Source organism: Symphalangus syndactylus, chromosome 2 (assembly GCF_028878055.3).
Source record: "Symphalangus syndactylus isolate Jambi chromosome 2, NHGRI_mSymSyn1-v2.1_pri, whole genome shotgun sequence".
NCBI classification, from domain to species: Eukaryota; Metazoa; Chordata; class Mammalia; order Primates; family Hylobatidae; genus Symphalangus; species Symphalangus syndactylus.
Window position 1 is genome coordinate 43,779,654 of NC_072424.2, and position 19,480 is coordinate 43,799,133.

Genomic DNA, 19,480 nt, shown 5'->3' on the forward strand with positions numbered 1-19,480 from the left:
CAAGGAAGCTAAAAACATTGAAAAAAGATTAGATGAATGGATAACTAGAATAAACAGTGTAGAGAAGACCTTAAATGACCTGATGGAGCTGAAAACCATGGCACAAGAATGATGTGGTGTGTGCGCAAGCTTCAATAGCCGATTCAATCAAGTGGAAGAAAGGGTATCAGTGATTGAAGATCAAATGAATGAAGTAAAGTGAGAAGAGAGGTTTAGAGAAAAAAAGAGTAAAAAGAAATGAACAAAGCCTCCAAAAAATATGAGACTATGTGAAAAGACCAAATATATGTTTGATTGGTGTACCTGAAAGGGATGGGGAGAATGGAACCAACTTTGAAAACACTCTGCAGGATATTATCCAGGAGAACTTCCACAACCGAGCAAGTCAGGAAAACATTCAAATTCAGGAAATACAGATAACACCACAAAGATACTCCTCGAGAACAGCAACCCCAAGATACATAATTCTCAGATTCACAAATGTTGAAATGAAGGAAAAACTGTTAAGTGCAGCCAGAGAGAAAAGTTGGATTACCCACAAAGGGAAGGCCATCAGACTTACAGTGGATCTCTCAACAGAAATTCTACAAGCCAGAAGAGAGTGGGGGATGATATTCAACATTCTTAAAGAAAAGAATTTTCAACCCAGAATTTCATATCCAGACAAACTAAGCTTCATAAGAGAAGGAGAAATAAAATCCTTTACAGACAATCAAATGTGGAGAGATTTTGTCACCACCAGGCCTGCCTTTCAAGAGCTCCTGAAGGAAGCACTAAACATGGAAAGGAACAACTGCTACCAGATACTGCAAAAACATGCCAAATTGTAAAGACCACTGATGCTAGGAAGAAATTTCATCAACTAACAGGCAAAATAACCAGCTAACATCATAACGACAGGATCAAATTCACACATAATAATATTAACCTTAAATGTAAATGGGCTAAATGCTCCAATTAAAAGACACAGACTGGCAAATTGGATAAAGAGTCAAGACCCATCAGTGTGCTGTATTCAGGAGACCTATGTCAAGTGTAGAGACAAACATAGGCTCAAAATAAAGGTATGGAGGAAGATCTATCAGGCAAATGGAAAACAAAAAAAGGCAGGGGTTGCAATCCTAGGCTCTGATAAAACAGACTTTAAACCAACAAAGATTAAAAGAGACAAAGAAGGCCATTACATAATGGTAAAGGGATCAATTCAACAAGAAGAGCTAACTATCCTAAATATATATGCACCCAATACAGGAGCACCCACATTCATAAAGCAAGTCCTTAGAGACCTAAAAAAGACTTAGGCTCCCACACAATAATAATGGGAGATTTTAACACCCCACAGTCAATATTAGACAGAAAAATGAGACAGAAAATTAACAAGAATATCCAGGACTTGAACTCAGCTCTGCACCAAGCAGACCTAATAGACATCCACAGAACTCTCCACCCCAAATCAACAGAATATACATTCTTCTCAGCACCATATTGCACTTATTCCAAAATTGACCACATAGTTGGAAGTAAAGCACTCCTCAGCAAATGCAGAAGAACAGAAATAACAACAAACTGTCTCTCAGACCTCAGTGCTGTCAAACTAGAACTCAGAATTAAGAAACTCACTCAAAACCACTCAACTACATGGAAACAGAACAACCTGCTCCTGAATGACTACTGGGTACATAACGAAATGAAGGCAAAAATAAAGATGTTCTTTGAAACCAATGAAAACAAAGACACAAGGTAACAGAACCTCTGGGACACATTTAAAGCAGTGTGGACAGGGAAATTTATAGAATTAAATGCCCACAAGAGAAAGCAGGAAAGATCTAAAAGATCTAACATCACAATTAAAAGTACTAGAGAAGCAGGAGCAAACAAATTTAAAAGCTAGCAGAGGGCAAGAAATAACTAAGATCAGAACAGAACTGAGACACAAAAAAACCTTCAAAAAATCAATGAATCCAGGAGCTGGTTTTTTGAAAGGATCAACAAAATTGATAGACTGCTAGCGAGACTAATAAAGAAGAAAAGAGAGAAGAATCAAATAGATGCAATAAAAAATGATAAAGGGGATATCACCACCAATCCCACAGAAATACAAACTACCATCAGAGAATACTATAAACACCTCTACACATACAAATTAGAAAGTTAGAAGATATGAATAAATTCTGGGACACAAACACCCTCCCAAGGGGTGTTAAACCATGCAAAAGCTGAAACTCTCAATAGACCAATAACAGCCTCTGAAATTGAGGCAATAATTAATAGCTTACCAACCAAAAAAAGCCCAGAACTAGATGGGTTCACAGCCAAATTCTAACAGAGGTATGAAGAGGAGCTGGTACCATTCCTTCTGAAACTATTCCAATCAATAGAAAAAGAGGGAATCCTCCCTAACTCATTTTATAAGGCCAGAATCATCCTGATACCAAAGCCTGGCAGAAACACACAAAAAAAGAGAATTTTAGACCAATATCCCTAAGGAACATCAATGCAAAAATCCTCAATAAATTACTGGCAAACTGAATCCAGCAGCACGTCAAAAAGCTTATTTACCAAGATCAAGTTGGCTTCATCCCTGGGATGCAAGGCAGGTTCAACATATGCAAATCACTAAATATAATCCATCACATAAACAGGATGAAAAACAAAAACCACATGATTATCTCAATAGATGCAGAAAAGGACTTTGACAAAATTCAACAGCCCTTCATGCTAAAAACTCTCAATAAACTAGGTATTGATGTAATGTATCTCAAAATTATAAGAGCTATTTATGACAAACACACAGCCAATATCATACTGAATGGGCAAAAACTGGAAGCATTCCCTTTGAAAACTGGCACAAGACAGGGACGCCCTCTCTCACTACTCCCATTCAATATAGTGTTGAAAGTTCTGGCTAGTGCAATCAGGAAAGAGAAAGAAATAAAGAATATTAAATTAGGAAAAAAAGTCAAATTATCTCTGTTTGGAGGTGACGTGATTGTATATTTAGAAAACCCCATTGTCTCAGCCCAAAATCTCCTTAAGCTGATAAGCAACTTCAACAAAGTCTCAGGATACAAAATCAATGTGCAAAAATCACAAGCATTTCTATACACCAGTAATAGACAAACAGAGAGCCAAACCACGAGTGAACTCCCATTCATAGTTGCTACAAAGAGAATTAAATACCTAGGAATCAACTTACAAGGGATGTGAAGGACCTCTTCAAGTAGAAAAACAAGCCACTGCTCAATGAAATAAAGGAGGACACAAACAAATGGAAGACCATTCCATGCTCATGGGTTGGAAGAATCAATATTGTGAAAATGGCCATACTGCCCAAAGTAATTCATAGATTCAATGCTATCTCCATCAAGCTACCAATGACTTTCTTCACAGAATTGGAAAAAACTACTTTAAAGATCATGTGGAAACAAAAAAGAGTCCACATTGCCAAGACAATCCTAGACAAAAAAGAACAAAGCTGGAGGCATTACTCTACCTGACTTCAAACTATACTACAAGGCTACAGTAACCAAAACAGCATGGTACCGGTGCCAAACAGATATACAGACCAATGGAACAGAACAGAGCCCTCTGAAATAACATCAAACATCTACAATCATCTGATCTTTGACAAACCTGACAAAAACAAGCAATGGGGAAAAGATTCCCTACTTAATAAATGGTGCTGGGAAAACTGGCTAGCCATATGGAGAAAGCTGAAACTGGATCCCTTCCTTAGACCTTATAAAATAATTCAAGATGGATTAAAGATGTAAATGTTAGACCTAAAACTATAAAAACCCTAGAAGAAAACCTAGGCAATACCATTCAGGACATAGGCATGGGCAAAAATTTCATGACTAAAACACCAAAAGCAATGGCAACAAAAGCCAAAATTGAATAATGCGATCTAATTAAACTAAAGAACTTCTGCACAGCAAAAGAAACTACCATGAGAGTGAACAGGCAACCTACAGAACGGGAGAAAATTTTTGCAATCTACCCATCTGACAAAGGGCTAATATCAAAAATCTACAAATAACTTAAACAAATTTACAAGAAAAAAAACAAACAACCTCACCAAAAATTGGGCAAAGGATATGAACACGTCTCAAAAGAAGACCTTTATGCAGCCAACAGACACATGAAAAAATGCTCATCATCACTGGTCATCAGAGAAATGCAAGTCAAAACCACAATGGGATACCATCTCACACCAGTTAGAATGGCGATCATTAAAAAGTCAGGAAACAACAGATGCTGGAGAGGATGTCAAGAAATAGGTATGCTTTTACACTGTTGGTGGGAGCGTAAACTAGTTCCACCATTGTGGAAGACAGTGTGGTGATTCCTCAAGGATCTAGAACTAGAAATACCATTTGACCCAGTGATCCATTACTGAGTATATACCCAAAGGATTATAAATCATGCTACTATAAAGACACATGTTTATTGTGGCACTATTCACAATAGCAAAGACTTGGAACCAACCCAAATGTCCATCAGTGATAGGCTGGATTAAGAAAATGTGGCACATATACACCATGGAATACTACACAGCCATAAAAAAGGATGAGTTCATGTCCTTTGCAGGGACATGGATGAAGCTGGAAACCATCATTCTGAGCAAACTATCACAAGGACAGAAAAGCAAACACTGCATGTTCTCACTTATAGGTGGGAATTGAACAATGAGAACACTTGGACACAGGGTGAGGAACATCACACCCTGGGGCCTGTCGTGGGGTGAGGAGCAAAGGGAGGGATATTACTAGGAGAAATACCTAATGTAAATGACAAGTTAATGGGTACAGCAAACCTACATGGCACATGTATACCTAAGTAACAAACCTGCACGTTGTACACATGTACCCTAGAATTTAAAGTATAATAAAAAAAGATCCACCATAATTTATTCACACCCTCCAGTAAAATTTTTGTTTCAAATCTATTATGAACACTCATAAAATAAGCATTTATATATATAGTAATTAATATATACATTCAATGATATCCATGAATACTCAAGAAGTGAAACTGTTTGAAGGACTGAGGTGTTCATATACATTTCTATGAATATTGTCCCATTGGCCTTAAAAGAGAATATATAAATTCACATGCTCCTTTATGCCCACATTCATTCATTAATTCATTAAGTAGTCATTCATTCATTAAATATTTATTGAGCCAGTATCTTCTAAACAGTGTTTCAGGTGGCTGGTATTCATTAGTGAGCCAAATAAAGTTCTCTGCTCATATGAAATATGTATTTTAGGGAAGAAATACAAACAATAAAAATAAACGCAGAGAATTAGCAAAGTTGTTAGCCACTTCTACTTTCCAGTCAGATTTCTCTTGTTCAATTGTTGGCTCTGACACTTAAAAAGCTGTGTGACCTTGAACAAGATACTTAACAGATCATCAGTGCAATTGTTTGGTTGGTCAAATGGGTATAATAATAGTATGGTAGGCTAAATAATGTCTGGACATGAAGAGATTACACTGGTGGGTTTCATGTAATCACAAGGGTCTTTACACAAGGGAGAGAGAATAAGAGTAGTAGGAGTAGGAGCTGTAACAAAAGCAGCAAGTATTTGGAGTGAAAGAAAGAAGAGTTCATGAGCCAAGGAATGCAGGCGGCCTTTAGGAGCTGAAATAGGCAGGAAAACAGATTATCCACTACAGTCTTCAGGAGGAAACAGACTAGACAACTTTTTGATTTATCTCACCCATGGGTGTTTGCCAACACCTCTACTAACACTACATTAATACATTTTCATTTCCCAATGAAGAATGTTTAAAATGTATAATGTGTAATTTCCATTTGGATCTTTCCATTAACGTAATATCCATTTCCACTTTCTCTTCTATTATCTCTCCGAATTATTTGCCTATGTTTCTATCACCTTAGAGGTTTTGCTGGCATATTACTTGGTAGGAAAATAGCAAGTTTTAATATGAGATGTGTGATATGAGCCCAATATTGTAAATAAACATTTAACCCTATATGTATGTGTGCACAAGTTATACATATATATAATGTGTGAATACACACAATGTACACACACATGCATAGATGTACATGTACACCTGTACCCATATATTATCTTTAAACGTATTCCAAATTGTAAGTAGCTTGTTCTGGGAGATGAGCTGTGAGAAGCATAATCAATTATGTTACTTCTTATTTCTTACATTTCAAGTAGAAAAGAGGAAGAGTGGTGAACATAATTTAACATAAGATACTCAGTTGTCTATGCTTTGGAGATGACATGAGGCTAATTATATTAGGACAATAGCATAAAATTATCATCCCACTAATGTTAAAACTAAAATAATATAGGAGAAGCTGAAAAAGATTAAACCCTGGTAATTCTTAGAAATTTTATTCAGCCAGGCTCAGTGGCTCACGCCTGTAAGCCCAGCAATTTGGGAGGCTGAGGTGGGTGGATCACTTGAGGTCAGGAGTTCAAGACTAGCCTGGCCCACATGGCGAAACCATGTCTCTATTAAAAATACAAAAATTAGCCTGGTGTGGTGGCAGGCACCTGTAATCCCAGCTACTCAGGGGGCTGAGGCAGGAGAATCACTTGAATCCAGGAGGTGGAGATTGCAGTGAGCCAAGATCGCACCATTATGCTCCAGCCTGGGCAACAAAAGTGGGACTCCATTTCAAAAAGAAAAAGAAAAAAGAAAAGAAATTTTTTTCATGTTTGAAGAGAGAAGCATGACAAAACACATGAGCAGCAATATGAAAGCATATACTTATACTTTATTACTTCAAAGTTGGAAACATGAAGTAATAAAAGTAATCTGATTCTTTATTTAGACATAAAGTAATGACACTTTAAAGTAACATTAGGCCAGGCACAGTGTCTCACACCTGTAATCCCAGAACTTTGGGAGGCTGAGGCATGCAGATCACGAGGTCAGCAGATTGAGATCATCCTGGCTAACATGGTGAAACCCTGTCTGTACTAATACAAGAAAATTAGCCAGGCATGGTGGCATGTGCCTGTAATCCCAGCTACTCGGGAGGCTGAGGCAGGAGAATCTCTTGAACCTGGGAAGCGAAGGTTATAGTGAGCCGAGATTGCACCCCTGCACTCCAGCCTGGGAGACAGAGTGAGACATTGTCGCAAAAAAAAAAAAAAAAAAGGAACACCAGTGTGGAATATTTAATATCCATTCCTCCCAATACCTGATCCTCTGAATATTTCCCTAGAGGTTGGAGCTGCTCCTGGACAGTTTCTCACTTTCAAATCCAATCCTCATGTAACTCTAAATTTTAGTAATGCTCAGCCAAAATAGCTTCCCTACCATCTTCCCCTGTGTCCTTTCTGTCCTTATCATTTTGAGAACCAGCATGGCCTCTTGGAACTCTATTTTCTTTAATTTCTGACCTGCATTATGCAAAAAGGAAGGAAGGTCTAATAACCTGACTCAGCAAATAATAATCCTTTTCGTTTAGAACATGCAGAGAAGAAATGCCTTTGAATTATAATACACAAATCATCTTTCTCTATTTAGTAATAACATATTAATAACTCAACATTAGATAAGTATCAGCATTATGTGGCAGTCAATGTAACTATTATAGAGTATGGGGAATAGCAGATATATTTGCACAGTGAAACTTAGGAAACTCTCCTTAATGGAGGCTGAATGTTCACTAAATCTTGGGGGAAGGGAAAATGTGAGATGACGGGTCAGAAAAGGCATCACAGATAGTGAAATTTGGATAATGTCCCAGAGGAAAGAGAGCTGTAGGGGCAGCACAGCAGGAGATGGACCATCTGTGCTTCTTCAGACAGGAATGAAGCACAGCTGATAGAAGGGTGGGACAGAAGCAACTCCATTGACAACAGGAGTTGTGTCAAGGTCCTTTGGGTCAATCAGAGATTTCAGGTTAAAATTCTGTAATATGAAGGTCAGGAATAAAAACAGCTCCATGCGGGCCAGGCCCTCTCCCACACAAATCCGTTTTCCTGAAAATAACAAACATAGGGAGAAGTTACTCCTCACGTGTAACTGTGAGAGTGACAAGCACTGTCTCTATAACTGGCACAGACAGAATATGCAAGAACAGTTTGGTGAATCGTAGGAGGGATGAGTAGATAGATGGGTGGTTGGGTGAATGCATGAATGAATGGATGGATGGGTGAATGGACTAATGGATGAATGGATGGATAGGCAACTGAACAATGAATGGACATACATACTCCTCACCTATCTTCAGATCTTATCAGGCACCCTGTATTCAACAAATGTTTATTGAGTGTCAGCTACATGTCAAGCAATTCATTAAAATCTTTCTTGAGAAACATACATTCCCTGTCCAGTGGGTTGAACTGAGAAGGGCTTAGGGGAAGAAGCTCACATATGGCATTTCCCTTTGTATTTCTGGCTCAATATGCAGCCAAAGATTTTTTCCCCCTAAGTATTTTCAGAAGCACATGTCTAAACATGTTATCCCCTCACTTTAAAACTTTAAATGGCTTCCCTGTCTGTCCTATGGGATAAGGTCCAAATAGCTTGACCTGGACCCTCACATTCTGTTTCCAGTCTGATGATCCATATCACATTTTACACTCTTCACCTCCCCTACTCTCAGCTCTAGGCATAGCCACTCGTTATCAGTCTCCGACAAACCATGAGGTTTCAAGTTTTATATCATGCTGCTCCTTTTGGCCAAGATGCACTTTTCTATTACCACAGTCAGGACATAGGTCAAATTTTATCTCCTTTTTTACCCTCTTTCTCATCTCATTGAGGAAGAAAATGTTCGTTTCTCTGGGATTCCTCAACATCATGTTCATGCTTCCAATGAAAAATGTGCTATGGTCTGAATATGCCTCCCCCAATTTCATATGTTGAAACATAATCCCCATTGCAACATTGCTAAAGAGATGAGGCCTTGTAGGCAGTGAATAAGTCAGGAGGGCTGTGTCCTTGCTAAAATAATAACACCAAGAGATGTAAGGGAGCCATTTCTCCCCTTTTGCCTTTTTTTGTGCTTCTGCCACATGAGGATACAGAGGGGGCATTATCTATAAGGAACAGGCCCTCACCAGACAGTGAACTTGCTGACACCTCAATCTTGGAATTCACAGCCTTCAGAACTGTGGGAAATAAATTTCTGTTATTTATCAGTTGCCTAGTCTTGGGTATTTTTATATGGCAGAAGAAACAGACAGCATGTGTCACCTAGAATCATAATTTCTTATTTCTTATTTGTTTATTTATTTGTGTGCTGATATGCTTTGTCTCTGTGTCGTTACCCAAATCTCACGTCAAATTGTAATTCCCAGTGTTGGGGGAGATACCTGGTGGAAGGTGATTGCATCATGGGGGATGATTTCTCACTTGCTGTTCTCATGATAGTGAATGAGTTCTCATGAGATCTGGTTGCTTAAAAGTGTGTAGCTTTTCCTCTTTGCTCTGTCTCTCCTGCTCTTCCATGAAAATATGTGCTTGCTTCCTCTTTGCCTTCTACCATGACTGCAAGTTTCCTGAGTCCTCCCAGCCATGCTTCCTGTAGAGCCTGTGGAACTGTGAGTCAATTAAACCTCTTTTCTTCATAAATTACCCAGGTCCACGTAGTTCCTTATAGCAATGTAAGAATGGACTGATACATGTGCTAAATGTGAATGCTTGAAGGAATGTTTCTTTCCTTGTTATCTTGGTAGCTACAGTGCCACATATAAAGCAGACATCAAAGGTCACAGAATAAAGGAAGGAGATTCTATCACCAGACGCTCAGCACACACATTACAGGTGTGGAGATCAAACATCCAAAAAACATTGCCATGACTAGCGAAAGAGCATGGTGCTCTGCATCACTGCAGAGTATCCTCCTACATTCTTAATGTCCCCCTGATCCCTTCCATGGTTATTTGGCAAAGATTCTAATATCCTTTATTTAGAGCCAATGTCCTGCTCCTGTGGCTCATTATCTCCTTTAATAGTCCTGCCTTCTCTTCTTTTCATCCTGTCTGCCTCCTTTGATGTAGCTTAAATGTCTTTACTGTAATTAGTTACTTATGTCTCATTTTGGATTATAAGGGAACAAGAAGCAGACAGCTTTTCCATCTACCTCCCAACCCCCAACAGCCTGTTCTTTCCTATATCACAGCCTCAGTCCTATTGAACTACATTGATCTGTTTATTCTGCTTTCCAAACTCAGAAGTGAGACTCTTAAGACCCTATGCTGTGTTTGAGAACAATTTTATCCTACAAGCCCGGCCTAGGGGGTGAGGGACACCATGTGGAAGACACTCAGTGAGGTTCTGGAGTGAAATAACTTCCTCATGGCTAGTGAGAAAAATGTAATTAGTTTTGTCTTCCAGGAGGAGTTCTTGGGTACCTCAGTGGTGTATCTAGAGGCAGAATTCAACCAATCTATATTTCAGCTTTCTCAGTTTGGAAGAATTGGATTAACTCCCCAAAGCCCACTAATCTGGCCCAATAATGAGGATCATGAGCAGAGAAAACACAGGCATTCAGAACAGTGCTCTTGATCATGTACAAAGAGTAATTGCACAGCTGCAGAGAAGGCACATGTAAGTTCCAACTGATCAAAAAAGTTATCTTGTACCCTGAAACACAAACGGAAATAAGTGTATATTACCTGCTGAGAAAGGCATGAAGTAGTTACTTTTCTTAAAATTGCCACCTCCATCCAGAAAGTGACGAGGGTCAAACATCTCTGGGTTGGGAAATTCTTTGTTGTCATGTAGCACAGAAGTGAGGGAAGTTAATATGGTTGTGCCCTAGAAACAAGAGACATAGATGAACTGAGCTGTAAACAAGTCACGAAGGTTGAAGAAACAGTGGTAATCATGCAGTTAAATCTTTTTATGTACAGATGAGGAAACACCATTCCAAAGAAGAGCAATACCATTTCCAGACGAATAGATGAAGTAATAAGAGGCATGAGCTTAAGACCAGTGACAATAATCTTGGAAAAATGCCCACAATCACATTTGAAGTACAGAGTACTTGCATACTTGGGTGCAACCTTCTGAATCTGTCCTTTTCATCAAGCTTGGGCATTAGTGCCTGTCCACACTTGCTGCTGTGTTTCATCACTTCAGTTTTCACAAATCTTATGTGTAGACTATGAATTAAAGGCACAAGACAGCGATGCCCTCTCTCACCGCTCCTATTCAACATAGTGTTAGAAGTTCTGGCCAGGGCAATCAGGCAGGAGAAGGGAATAAAGGGCATTCAATTAGGAAAAGAGGAAGTCAAATTGTCCCTGTTTGCAGATGACATGATTGTATATCTAGAAAACCCCATTGTCTCAGCCCAAAATCTCCTTAAGCTGATAAGCAACTTCAGCAAAGTCTCAGGATACAAAATCAATGTGCAAAAATCACAAGCATTCCTATACACCAATAACAGACAAACAGAGAGCCAAATCATGAGTGAACTACCATTCACAATTGCTTCAAAGAGAATAAAATACCTAGGAATCCAACTTACGAGGGATGTGAAGGACCTCTTCAAGGAGAACTACAAGCCACTGCTCAGTGAAATAAAAGAGGATACAAACAAATGGAAGAACATTCCATGCTCATGGGTAGGAAGAATCAGTATCATGTAAATGGCCATACTGCCCAAGGTAATTTATAGATTCAATGCCATCCCCATCAAGCTACCTATGACTTTCTTCACAGAATTGGAAAAAAACTACTTTAAAGTTCATATGGAACCAAAAAAGAGCCTGAATTGCCAAGTCAATCCTGAGCCAAAAGAACAAAGTGGGAGGCATCATGCTACCTGACTTCAAACTATACTACAAGGCTACAGTAACCAAAACAGCATGGTACTGGTTCCAAAACAGAGATCTAGACCAACAGAACAGAACAGAGCCCTCAGAAATAATATCACACATCTACAACTATCTCATCTTTGATAAACCTGACAAAAACAAGAAATAGGGAAAGGATTCCCTATTTAATAAATGGTGCTGGGAAAACTGGCTAGCCATATGTAGAAAGCTGAAACTGGATCCCTTCCTTACACCTTATACAAAAATTAATTCAAGATGGATTAAAGACTTAAATGTTAGACATAAAACCATAAAAACCCTAGAAGAAAACCTAGGCAATACCATTCAGGACATAGGCATGGGCAAGGACTTCATGTCTAAAACACCAAAAGCAATGGCAACAAAAGCCAAAATTGACAAATGGGATCTAATTAAACTAAAGAGCTTCTGCACAGCAAAAGAAACCATCATCAGAGTGAACAGGCAACCTACAGAATGGGAGAAAATTTTTGCAATCTACTCATCTGACAAAAGGCTAATATCCAGAATCTACAATGAACTCAAACAAATTTACAAGAAAAAAACAAACAACCCCATCAAAAAGTGGGCAAAGGATATGAACAGACACTTCTCAAAAGAAGACATTTATGCAGCCAAAAAACACATGAAAAAATGCTCATCATCACTGGCCACCAGATAATGCAAGTCAAAACCACAATGAGATAGCATCTCACACCAGTTAGAATGGCCATCATTAAAAAGTCAGGAAGCAACAGGTGCTGGAGAGGATGTGGAGAAATAGGAACACTTTTACACTGTTGGTGGGACTGTACACTAGTTCAACCATTGTGGAAGTCAGTGTGGCGATTCCTCAGGGATCTACAACTAGAAATACCATTTGACCCAGCCATCCCATTACTGGGTATATACCCAAAGGACTATAAATCATGCTGCTATAAAGACACATGCACACGTATGTTTATTGTGGCACTATTCACAATAGCAAAGACTTGGAATCAACCCAAATGTCCAACAACGATAGACTGGATTAAGAAAATGTGGCACATATACACCATGGAATACTATGCAGCCATAAAAAATGATAAGTTGTGTCCTTTGTAGGGACATGGATGAAGCTGGAAACCATCATTCTCAGCAAACTATTGCAAGGACAAAAAAACCAAACACCACATGTTCTCACTCATAGGTGGGAATTGAACAATGAGAACACATGGACACGGGAAGGGGAACATCACACACCGGGGACTCTTGTGGGGTAGGGGGAGGGGAGAAGGTTAGCATTAGGAGATATACCTAATGCTAAATGATGAGTTAATGGGTGCAGCACACCAACATGGCACATGTATACATATGTAACAAACCTGCACGTTGTGCACATGTACCCTAAAACTTAAAGTATAATAATAAAAATAAATAAGTAAAATAAAGTTGAAGTCTCTGTTGACATGAGAAATGGCCAGAGTGTCTGTTCACAGGGCATTTGTGAATAAACATATGATTGACTTTCAAATGACGTCTTCTAGGATGGTAACAAGTATAGTCACAAGTATAAAACATATTAAATGCTTCTAATTGCCATGCAGTTATTTTGTCATCATTTAAAGATATGGGAGAGATATTCATTACAGATTAATCATAGCTTAAATATACAGAAGGAATAATGAAATTAGAAAAAAATCATCTTTTGTAACCATTCAGGTCAAGATCATTAGGCCAGGCAAGGATCATCAATGAAAGATAGAACTATTGGATGTGTGACTTTGGAAACAGGGTGTTCAGTCTTAAAGTATCATGCCATAGATTTTCATCATTTACACATAAAAAGCAGAACTCCTTCAATGGAGAGATATGGCAGATTCCAACTTATTAGGTGAGAATCTTAGCATAACCAATAATGGCATATGTAACATTATGTGCCTCTGCCTCACCACTGTGATTCAGTGGAATAGTCAAAGTACTGTGTAGTTTTCTTGCCAAAGTCATAACTGGAATATAATATCCAGAAAACAATTATACAAAACAAGCCCGAAGAAAATTTAAATGACTAAAGGCCTCAACTCTTCACAGAGATCAACATACTGAAAGGAAACAGAGGAAATGAACTGTTCTTGATTACAGGAGATGCAAATGACAACATACCCAAATTATGTGCCTGTTTCCTGACTGGAGAGTGAATTGAGAGAAAAAAGTGATTAAACTGGCCATCAGAGAAATGCAAATCAAAACCACAATGAGATACCATCTCACACCAGTTAGAATGGCCATCATTAAAAAGTCAGGAAACAACAGGTGCTGGAGAGGATGTGGAGAAATAGGAACACTTTTACACTGTTGGTGGGACTGTACACTAGTTCAACCATTGTGGAAGTCAGTGTGGCGATTCCTCAGGGATCTACAACTAGAAATACCATTTGACCCAGCCATCCCATTACTGGGTATATACCCAAAGGACTATAAATCATGCTGCTATAAAGACACATGCACACGTATGTTTATTGTGGCACTATTCACAATAGCAAAGACTTGGAATCAACCCAAATGTCCAACAACGATAGACTGGATTAAGAAAATGTGGCACATATACACCATGGAATACTATGCAGCCATAAAAAATGATGAGTTCATGTCCTTTGTAGGGACATGGATGAAACTGGAAAACATCATTCTCAGTAAACTATCACAAGGACAAAAAACCAAACACTGCATGTTCTCACTCATAGGTGGGAAGTGAACAATGAGAACTCATGGACACAGGAAAGGGAACATCACACTCTGGGGACTGTTTTGGGGTGGGGGGAGGGGGGAGAGACAGTATTAGGAGATATACCTAATGCTAAATGACGAGTTAATGGGTGCAGCACACCAACATGGCACATGGATACATATGTAACAAACCTGCACATTGTGCACATGTACCCTAAAACCTAAAGTATAATAATAAAATAAAAATTAAAAAAAGAAAAAAGTGATTAAAATATTCCTTAAAAATTGGGAAATTTTAAATATAAGCTGTATAGTAAATAATATTATTGTATCAATAACTCCACAATATGAATGCTATTATTATTATGTAGGAGAAAATCATTGTTATTGGGCTACATATACTGAAGTATTGAGGTGTAGATAGATGGATGGACAGATAGCAAAGTAGATATATATACACACTGCCATATGTACATATACATATATGTGTGTAATGTTATTTATTCTTAAAAATTTTATAATACAAAGGTGAGGAAAAATTCTACCACTAAGTTTTCATATAAATAGTCTAAAATTTTGTTTTAAAAAATATTCCCTTGAATATTTATAAAGAAGTACTATATTAAAATATTTTTAAGATACCAAAGCAGATTTATGTCAACAAATGTTACTTGAATAAATAGAAATTTATAGACATTGAAGCATGACCATTACTACTCCATACTACAAAATTAATTTGAAACATGTCATTGATGTAAATATAAGAGCTAAAACAAAAAAATTATGGGAAAGTTAAAAGTCAGTCTTTGGAATCTTGTGCCGACAAATATTCTTTAAATAGGACACAAATCAACTGAGCACCTTTGCAGAAAATTCTACTGGACAGGAATGTCTTATATTGGGCATCAGTAAACAATACTCTCTGCACAAGTCCATCCTGCCACCTGTTTTTGTATAGTATGTGAGCTAAAAGTATTTGCATTGAACAAATGCAAATAAGAAATAATATTTTTGAAACAAAATATTTTGAAACAAAAATTTATGGGAAATTTACATTTGTTTCTATAAAAATTGGAAGATATTCATTTGCACATTGTCTATAACTGCTTTCATGCTACAATAGCAGACGTCAAGGATTGCAACAGAAACATCATGGCCTAAAAAGTCTAAAATATTTACTATCTGGCCCATTACAGGAACAGTTTGCCAATTCCTGTCTCAGACTATTATCTCTACCTAGATAAGTGGATCCAGCCTGTAGCAGAATAACACATTTGCCTGATTTGTAAAGAGGGTAGAATTGGCCACACAGTGCTGCACTTTTCTGTACAGGGCTGTTCCACGAAGAAGGGATTCAGTGGGTGATTCCCTTGTGCTCTGGGTTCTCAGGGCTCAAAAGACACCAGGCATAGCATGAGCTGCCCTGCAGGCAGGTGAATGAAGAAGCTCATCAGATGCAGCATTCCCCTCCAACAGGTCACAAAAGCTGATGCAGTGGATTGGGAGACTGGCGACTCATCCTGATTCTTCAGTATATTTCTCATTAATTAGTTTTAGGAGAAGAAATAAGTTTCATTACTATTACCCTCAGACCCTAATTTTGAGAAAAGAAAGCCTTCTCCTGGTTATCTCCTGTGTTTGTGAAAACAGAGTGCATTAAACTCTTAACTCTTGTACTAAATCAGTGACCTCAGGGTAAGCCCCATAATCTCTCAGTAAATTATCAATTCTGTCTTCTTCAAAAGATGACATTAGTAATTGCAACCTTACCAATCTCATTGATTTTCCCCCTTGAAAATATAACTTTAGGTTATATTATTTTTAATTTTACTAATAATATGTCTTGGTTAAATTGGAAAAGATTAGGTTTGAGACGGCAACTAGAGTGTCTGGATGAACATAGAAACCATGTGATAGAAGGCAATCGTAAAGCTGCCAAGACAAAAATTGGTCTCAAGATTCCAGAGGTAGGAGAAACTCAGAGAGCTAAGCTAACACTAACAGTCAATTTTCGACTGGGTTCACATTATGTACAATTCTGAACCATGACAACAGGTGTCATGTCATTATGACTGCCGATGGGAGAGGAATGAATCTTTCTTTGAAGAATATAAACATCCTCTGAAATTCTGCACTTTCTTACACATAACATCTGGTATTTAACCAAAAGTTATTAGGCATTTCAAAGATACAACTAAGTGATCACAAGAAGAAAAGTGGGGACAGGGAGGCAATAAAAACAGACTCACATTAGGAAACATTTCTCACTTAGTTTTATAAGGCTGGCATAATCTTGATATCAAAAATCTTGAAAATTCTGAAAAAGAAAATTACAAACCAAATCCTTGTGAATGTAAACACAGAAGCCCTAAACAATATGAGGAATACAAATTCATCTCTATGTGCATACTTATTTCTTTTTATACTCTTTTCTATATATATGTGAGGGCAAACTTCCCTAATCTGATAAAGAATTTCTTCCAAAATCTACTTCAAGCATCATTCTCAATATTGAAATGTAAAGCTTCCACTGCTTTCTGCAGATTAGAAATGAGAAACAAGGATGCCCACTATCAGCAATTCTATTCAACACTCTCCTAGAAATTCTAGCCAATGCAATAATGAATGCAATAAAGAGAAATTAAGCCCACAAGAATTGGAAAATAAGAAATAAAACAATATTAACACAGATACAGTATACTGTACACAGAAATTCCAATGAATCCAGAGATAAATTATGAACAGTGATTAGTAAATTTAGCAAAGTTGATAGATTAAGGTCATCAGAATGACAAAAACTAATTATGTTTCAACATACCAAGTACAAAGAAATCAAAAGGCATTTTGTAAGTTTATAACAACAACAAAAATATTAATTATCTAGGAAAAACCAAAGACTTGCAAGCCATGACAACAAAATCACAACATTCCTAGGAAAATAAAGAAAGCACAAATAAATTGGAAGCATAATTATATTCACAAACAGAAAGACTCAAGGTGTCAAGATGTCAGTTCTTTCCAAACTGACCTATAAATTTAATGTCGCCCTGACAGAAATTCTAGCCCAATGTTTTGGGAAATTGACAAATAAATACCTTCAAAATTTATCTGGAAATATAAGTACCTAAGAGTAGCCAGAACAATCTTGAAGAAAGAGAATAAATCTGAAAAACACACACTGTGAGACACTAAGACCTGTTACAAATATTTATAGTCCCATACTGGAAACAACAGAAAGTCCAATACTGCCACACATAGGAGTTATGCACTTCTCTCACCCTGGGATGGTAGAGGATAAGAATCATACAGTGAATCTGAGGAATAAAAGAACATGGAGTTGCAGTGTAGGAGAAACAAACTTACCTTGGGAATGAGGTAGTTTCTGAATTTAACGTCACAGGTCACTGCATGGGGCAGGTTGGTGGGGATGAGGTCAATGTATCTCTGGACTTCGTGCACCACAGCATCTGTGTAGGGCATGTGGCCCCTGTCCTGCATGCAGGGGCTCCGGTTTCTGCCAATGACTCGTTCAATCTCTTCCTGGGCTTTAGCTGACAAGACACAAGTAAGAACTGATGGAAAAGGAGAAAAATGGCACATTTGTTGTAGCAATTCAGGGGTACATGAATAATGATGAAGGTATCCAAACATTATAAATTTAAATTATAGTGCTGGAAGTATGTGTAACTTAAAGAGAGGACTGTTACAGATACACAAATGTGTAACTGTGCCTTAAGCTAGGCATTAAGAAAAATCTGTACACATATATGCAGAGAAAATTATTATCAATAAAGGAAGACAGGAAGAAATGAAAGAAGGAAGAGAAGTCCACAAAACAACCAGAAAACAAATAACAAAGAGGCAGAAGTAAGTCCTTAATAATAACACTGAATGTAAATGGACTAAAATCTCCAATCAAAAGACAAACTGACTAGATGAAGAAACAAGAACCATTAATCTGTTGCCTAAAAATAAAACACACACTCCACTTAAAAAGACACACATAGACTGAAAATAAAGGAATGGAATGAGACAGTACATTCCAAAGGAAACAAAAAAAAAAAGAGCAGGAGTTATATTTAAAGCAGACAAAATAGACTTCAAGACAAAAACTGTAAGAAGAGAAAAAGAATATAACAATTGGTGATAAATCAGTCAGCTTGGCAAGAGGATGGAACTATTTTAAGTATATATGCAACCAACAATGGAGCACCCAGATATATAAAAGAAACATAATTAGAACTAGAGAGAGATAGGCCCCAATACAACAATAGCTGGAGACTTCAACACCCCACTTCAGCATTGGACAGGTCATCCAGATAGAAAATCAACAAGGAGACATTGAACTTCATCTGCATTATAGACCAAATGGATCTAATAGATGTTTGCAGAATATTTCATCGAACTGCTACAGATACACATTATTTTCCACAGCACATGGATTGTTATCAAGAATTGACCAGATGTTAGGTCATGGAACAAGTCTTAAAACACTCAAAGAAACTGAAATAATATGAAGCATCTTCTCTGACCACCAAGTAATAAAACTAGCCATCAATAACACAAGGAAATTTGGAAACTACACAAATAAATGGAAATTAAACCATATGCTCATGAATGGCCAGAGGGTCCATGAAGAGATTAAAAAGGAAATTCAAAAATTTCTTGAAACAAATGATAATGGAAAACAACATACCAAAACCTAGGGGCTACAGCAAAACCAGTACTAAGAGGAAAGTTTATAGCTCTAAAAGCTTACATCAAAAATGGAGACAATTTTCAAATAAATCTAATGATGAATCCTAAAGACCTAGATAAGCAAGAGCAAATGAAAACCAAAGGGCAACTCCCTTTGGGTCCCCTCCCTTTGTATGGGAACTCTGTTTTCACTCTATTAAATCTTGCAACTGCACTCTTCTGGTCTGTGTTTGTTACAGCTTGAGCTGAGCTTTCACTCGCCATCCACCACTGCTGTTTGCCGC

General features: G+C 37.7%; 1 protein-coding gene across 3 annotated transcripts in view; it reads right to left on the reverse strand.

Annotated features, from left to right (window-relative positions):
• Nucleotides 1-5,164: 5,164 nt before the first annotated feature.
• Nucleotides 5,165-19,480, reverse strand: part of CYP2C19 (cytochrome P450 family 2 subfamily C member 19) — a 104,981-nt gene continuing 90,665 nt past the window's right edge. For 2 of the 3 annotated variants that reach the window (XM_063629658.1, XM_055255056.2), the window contains 3 exons: nucleotides 17,862-18,049; nucleotides 10,629-10,770; nucleotides 5,165-7,985 (listed from right to left, as the gene is read on the reverse strand). In XM_063629658.1, the coding sequence (XP_063485728.1) occupies nucleotides 7,804-7,985; nucleotides 10,629-10,770; nucleotides 17,862-18,049 (512 nt within the window). In that variant the 3' untranslated portion in view covers nucleotides 5,165-7,803. The remainder of the gene's footprint in view (nucleotides 7,986-10,628; nucleotides 10,771-17,861; nucleotides 18,050-19,480) is intronic. The other variant, XM_055255064.2, reaches the window with a different exon arrangement.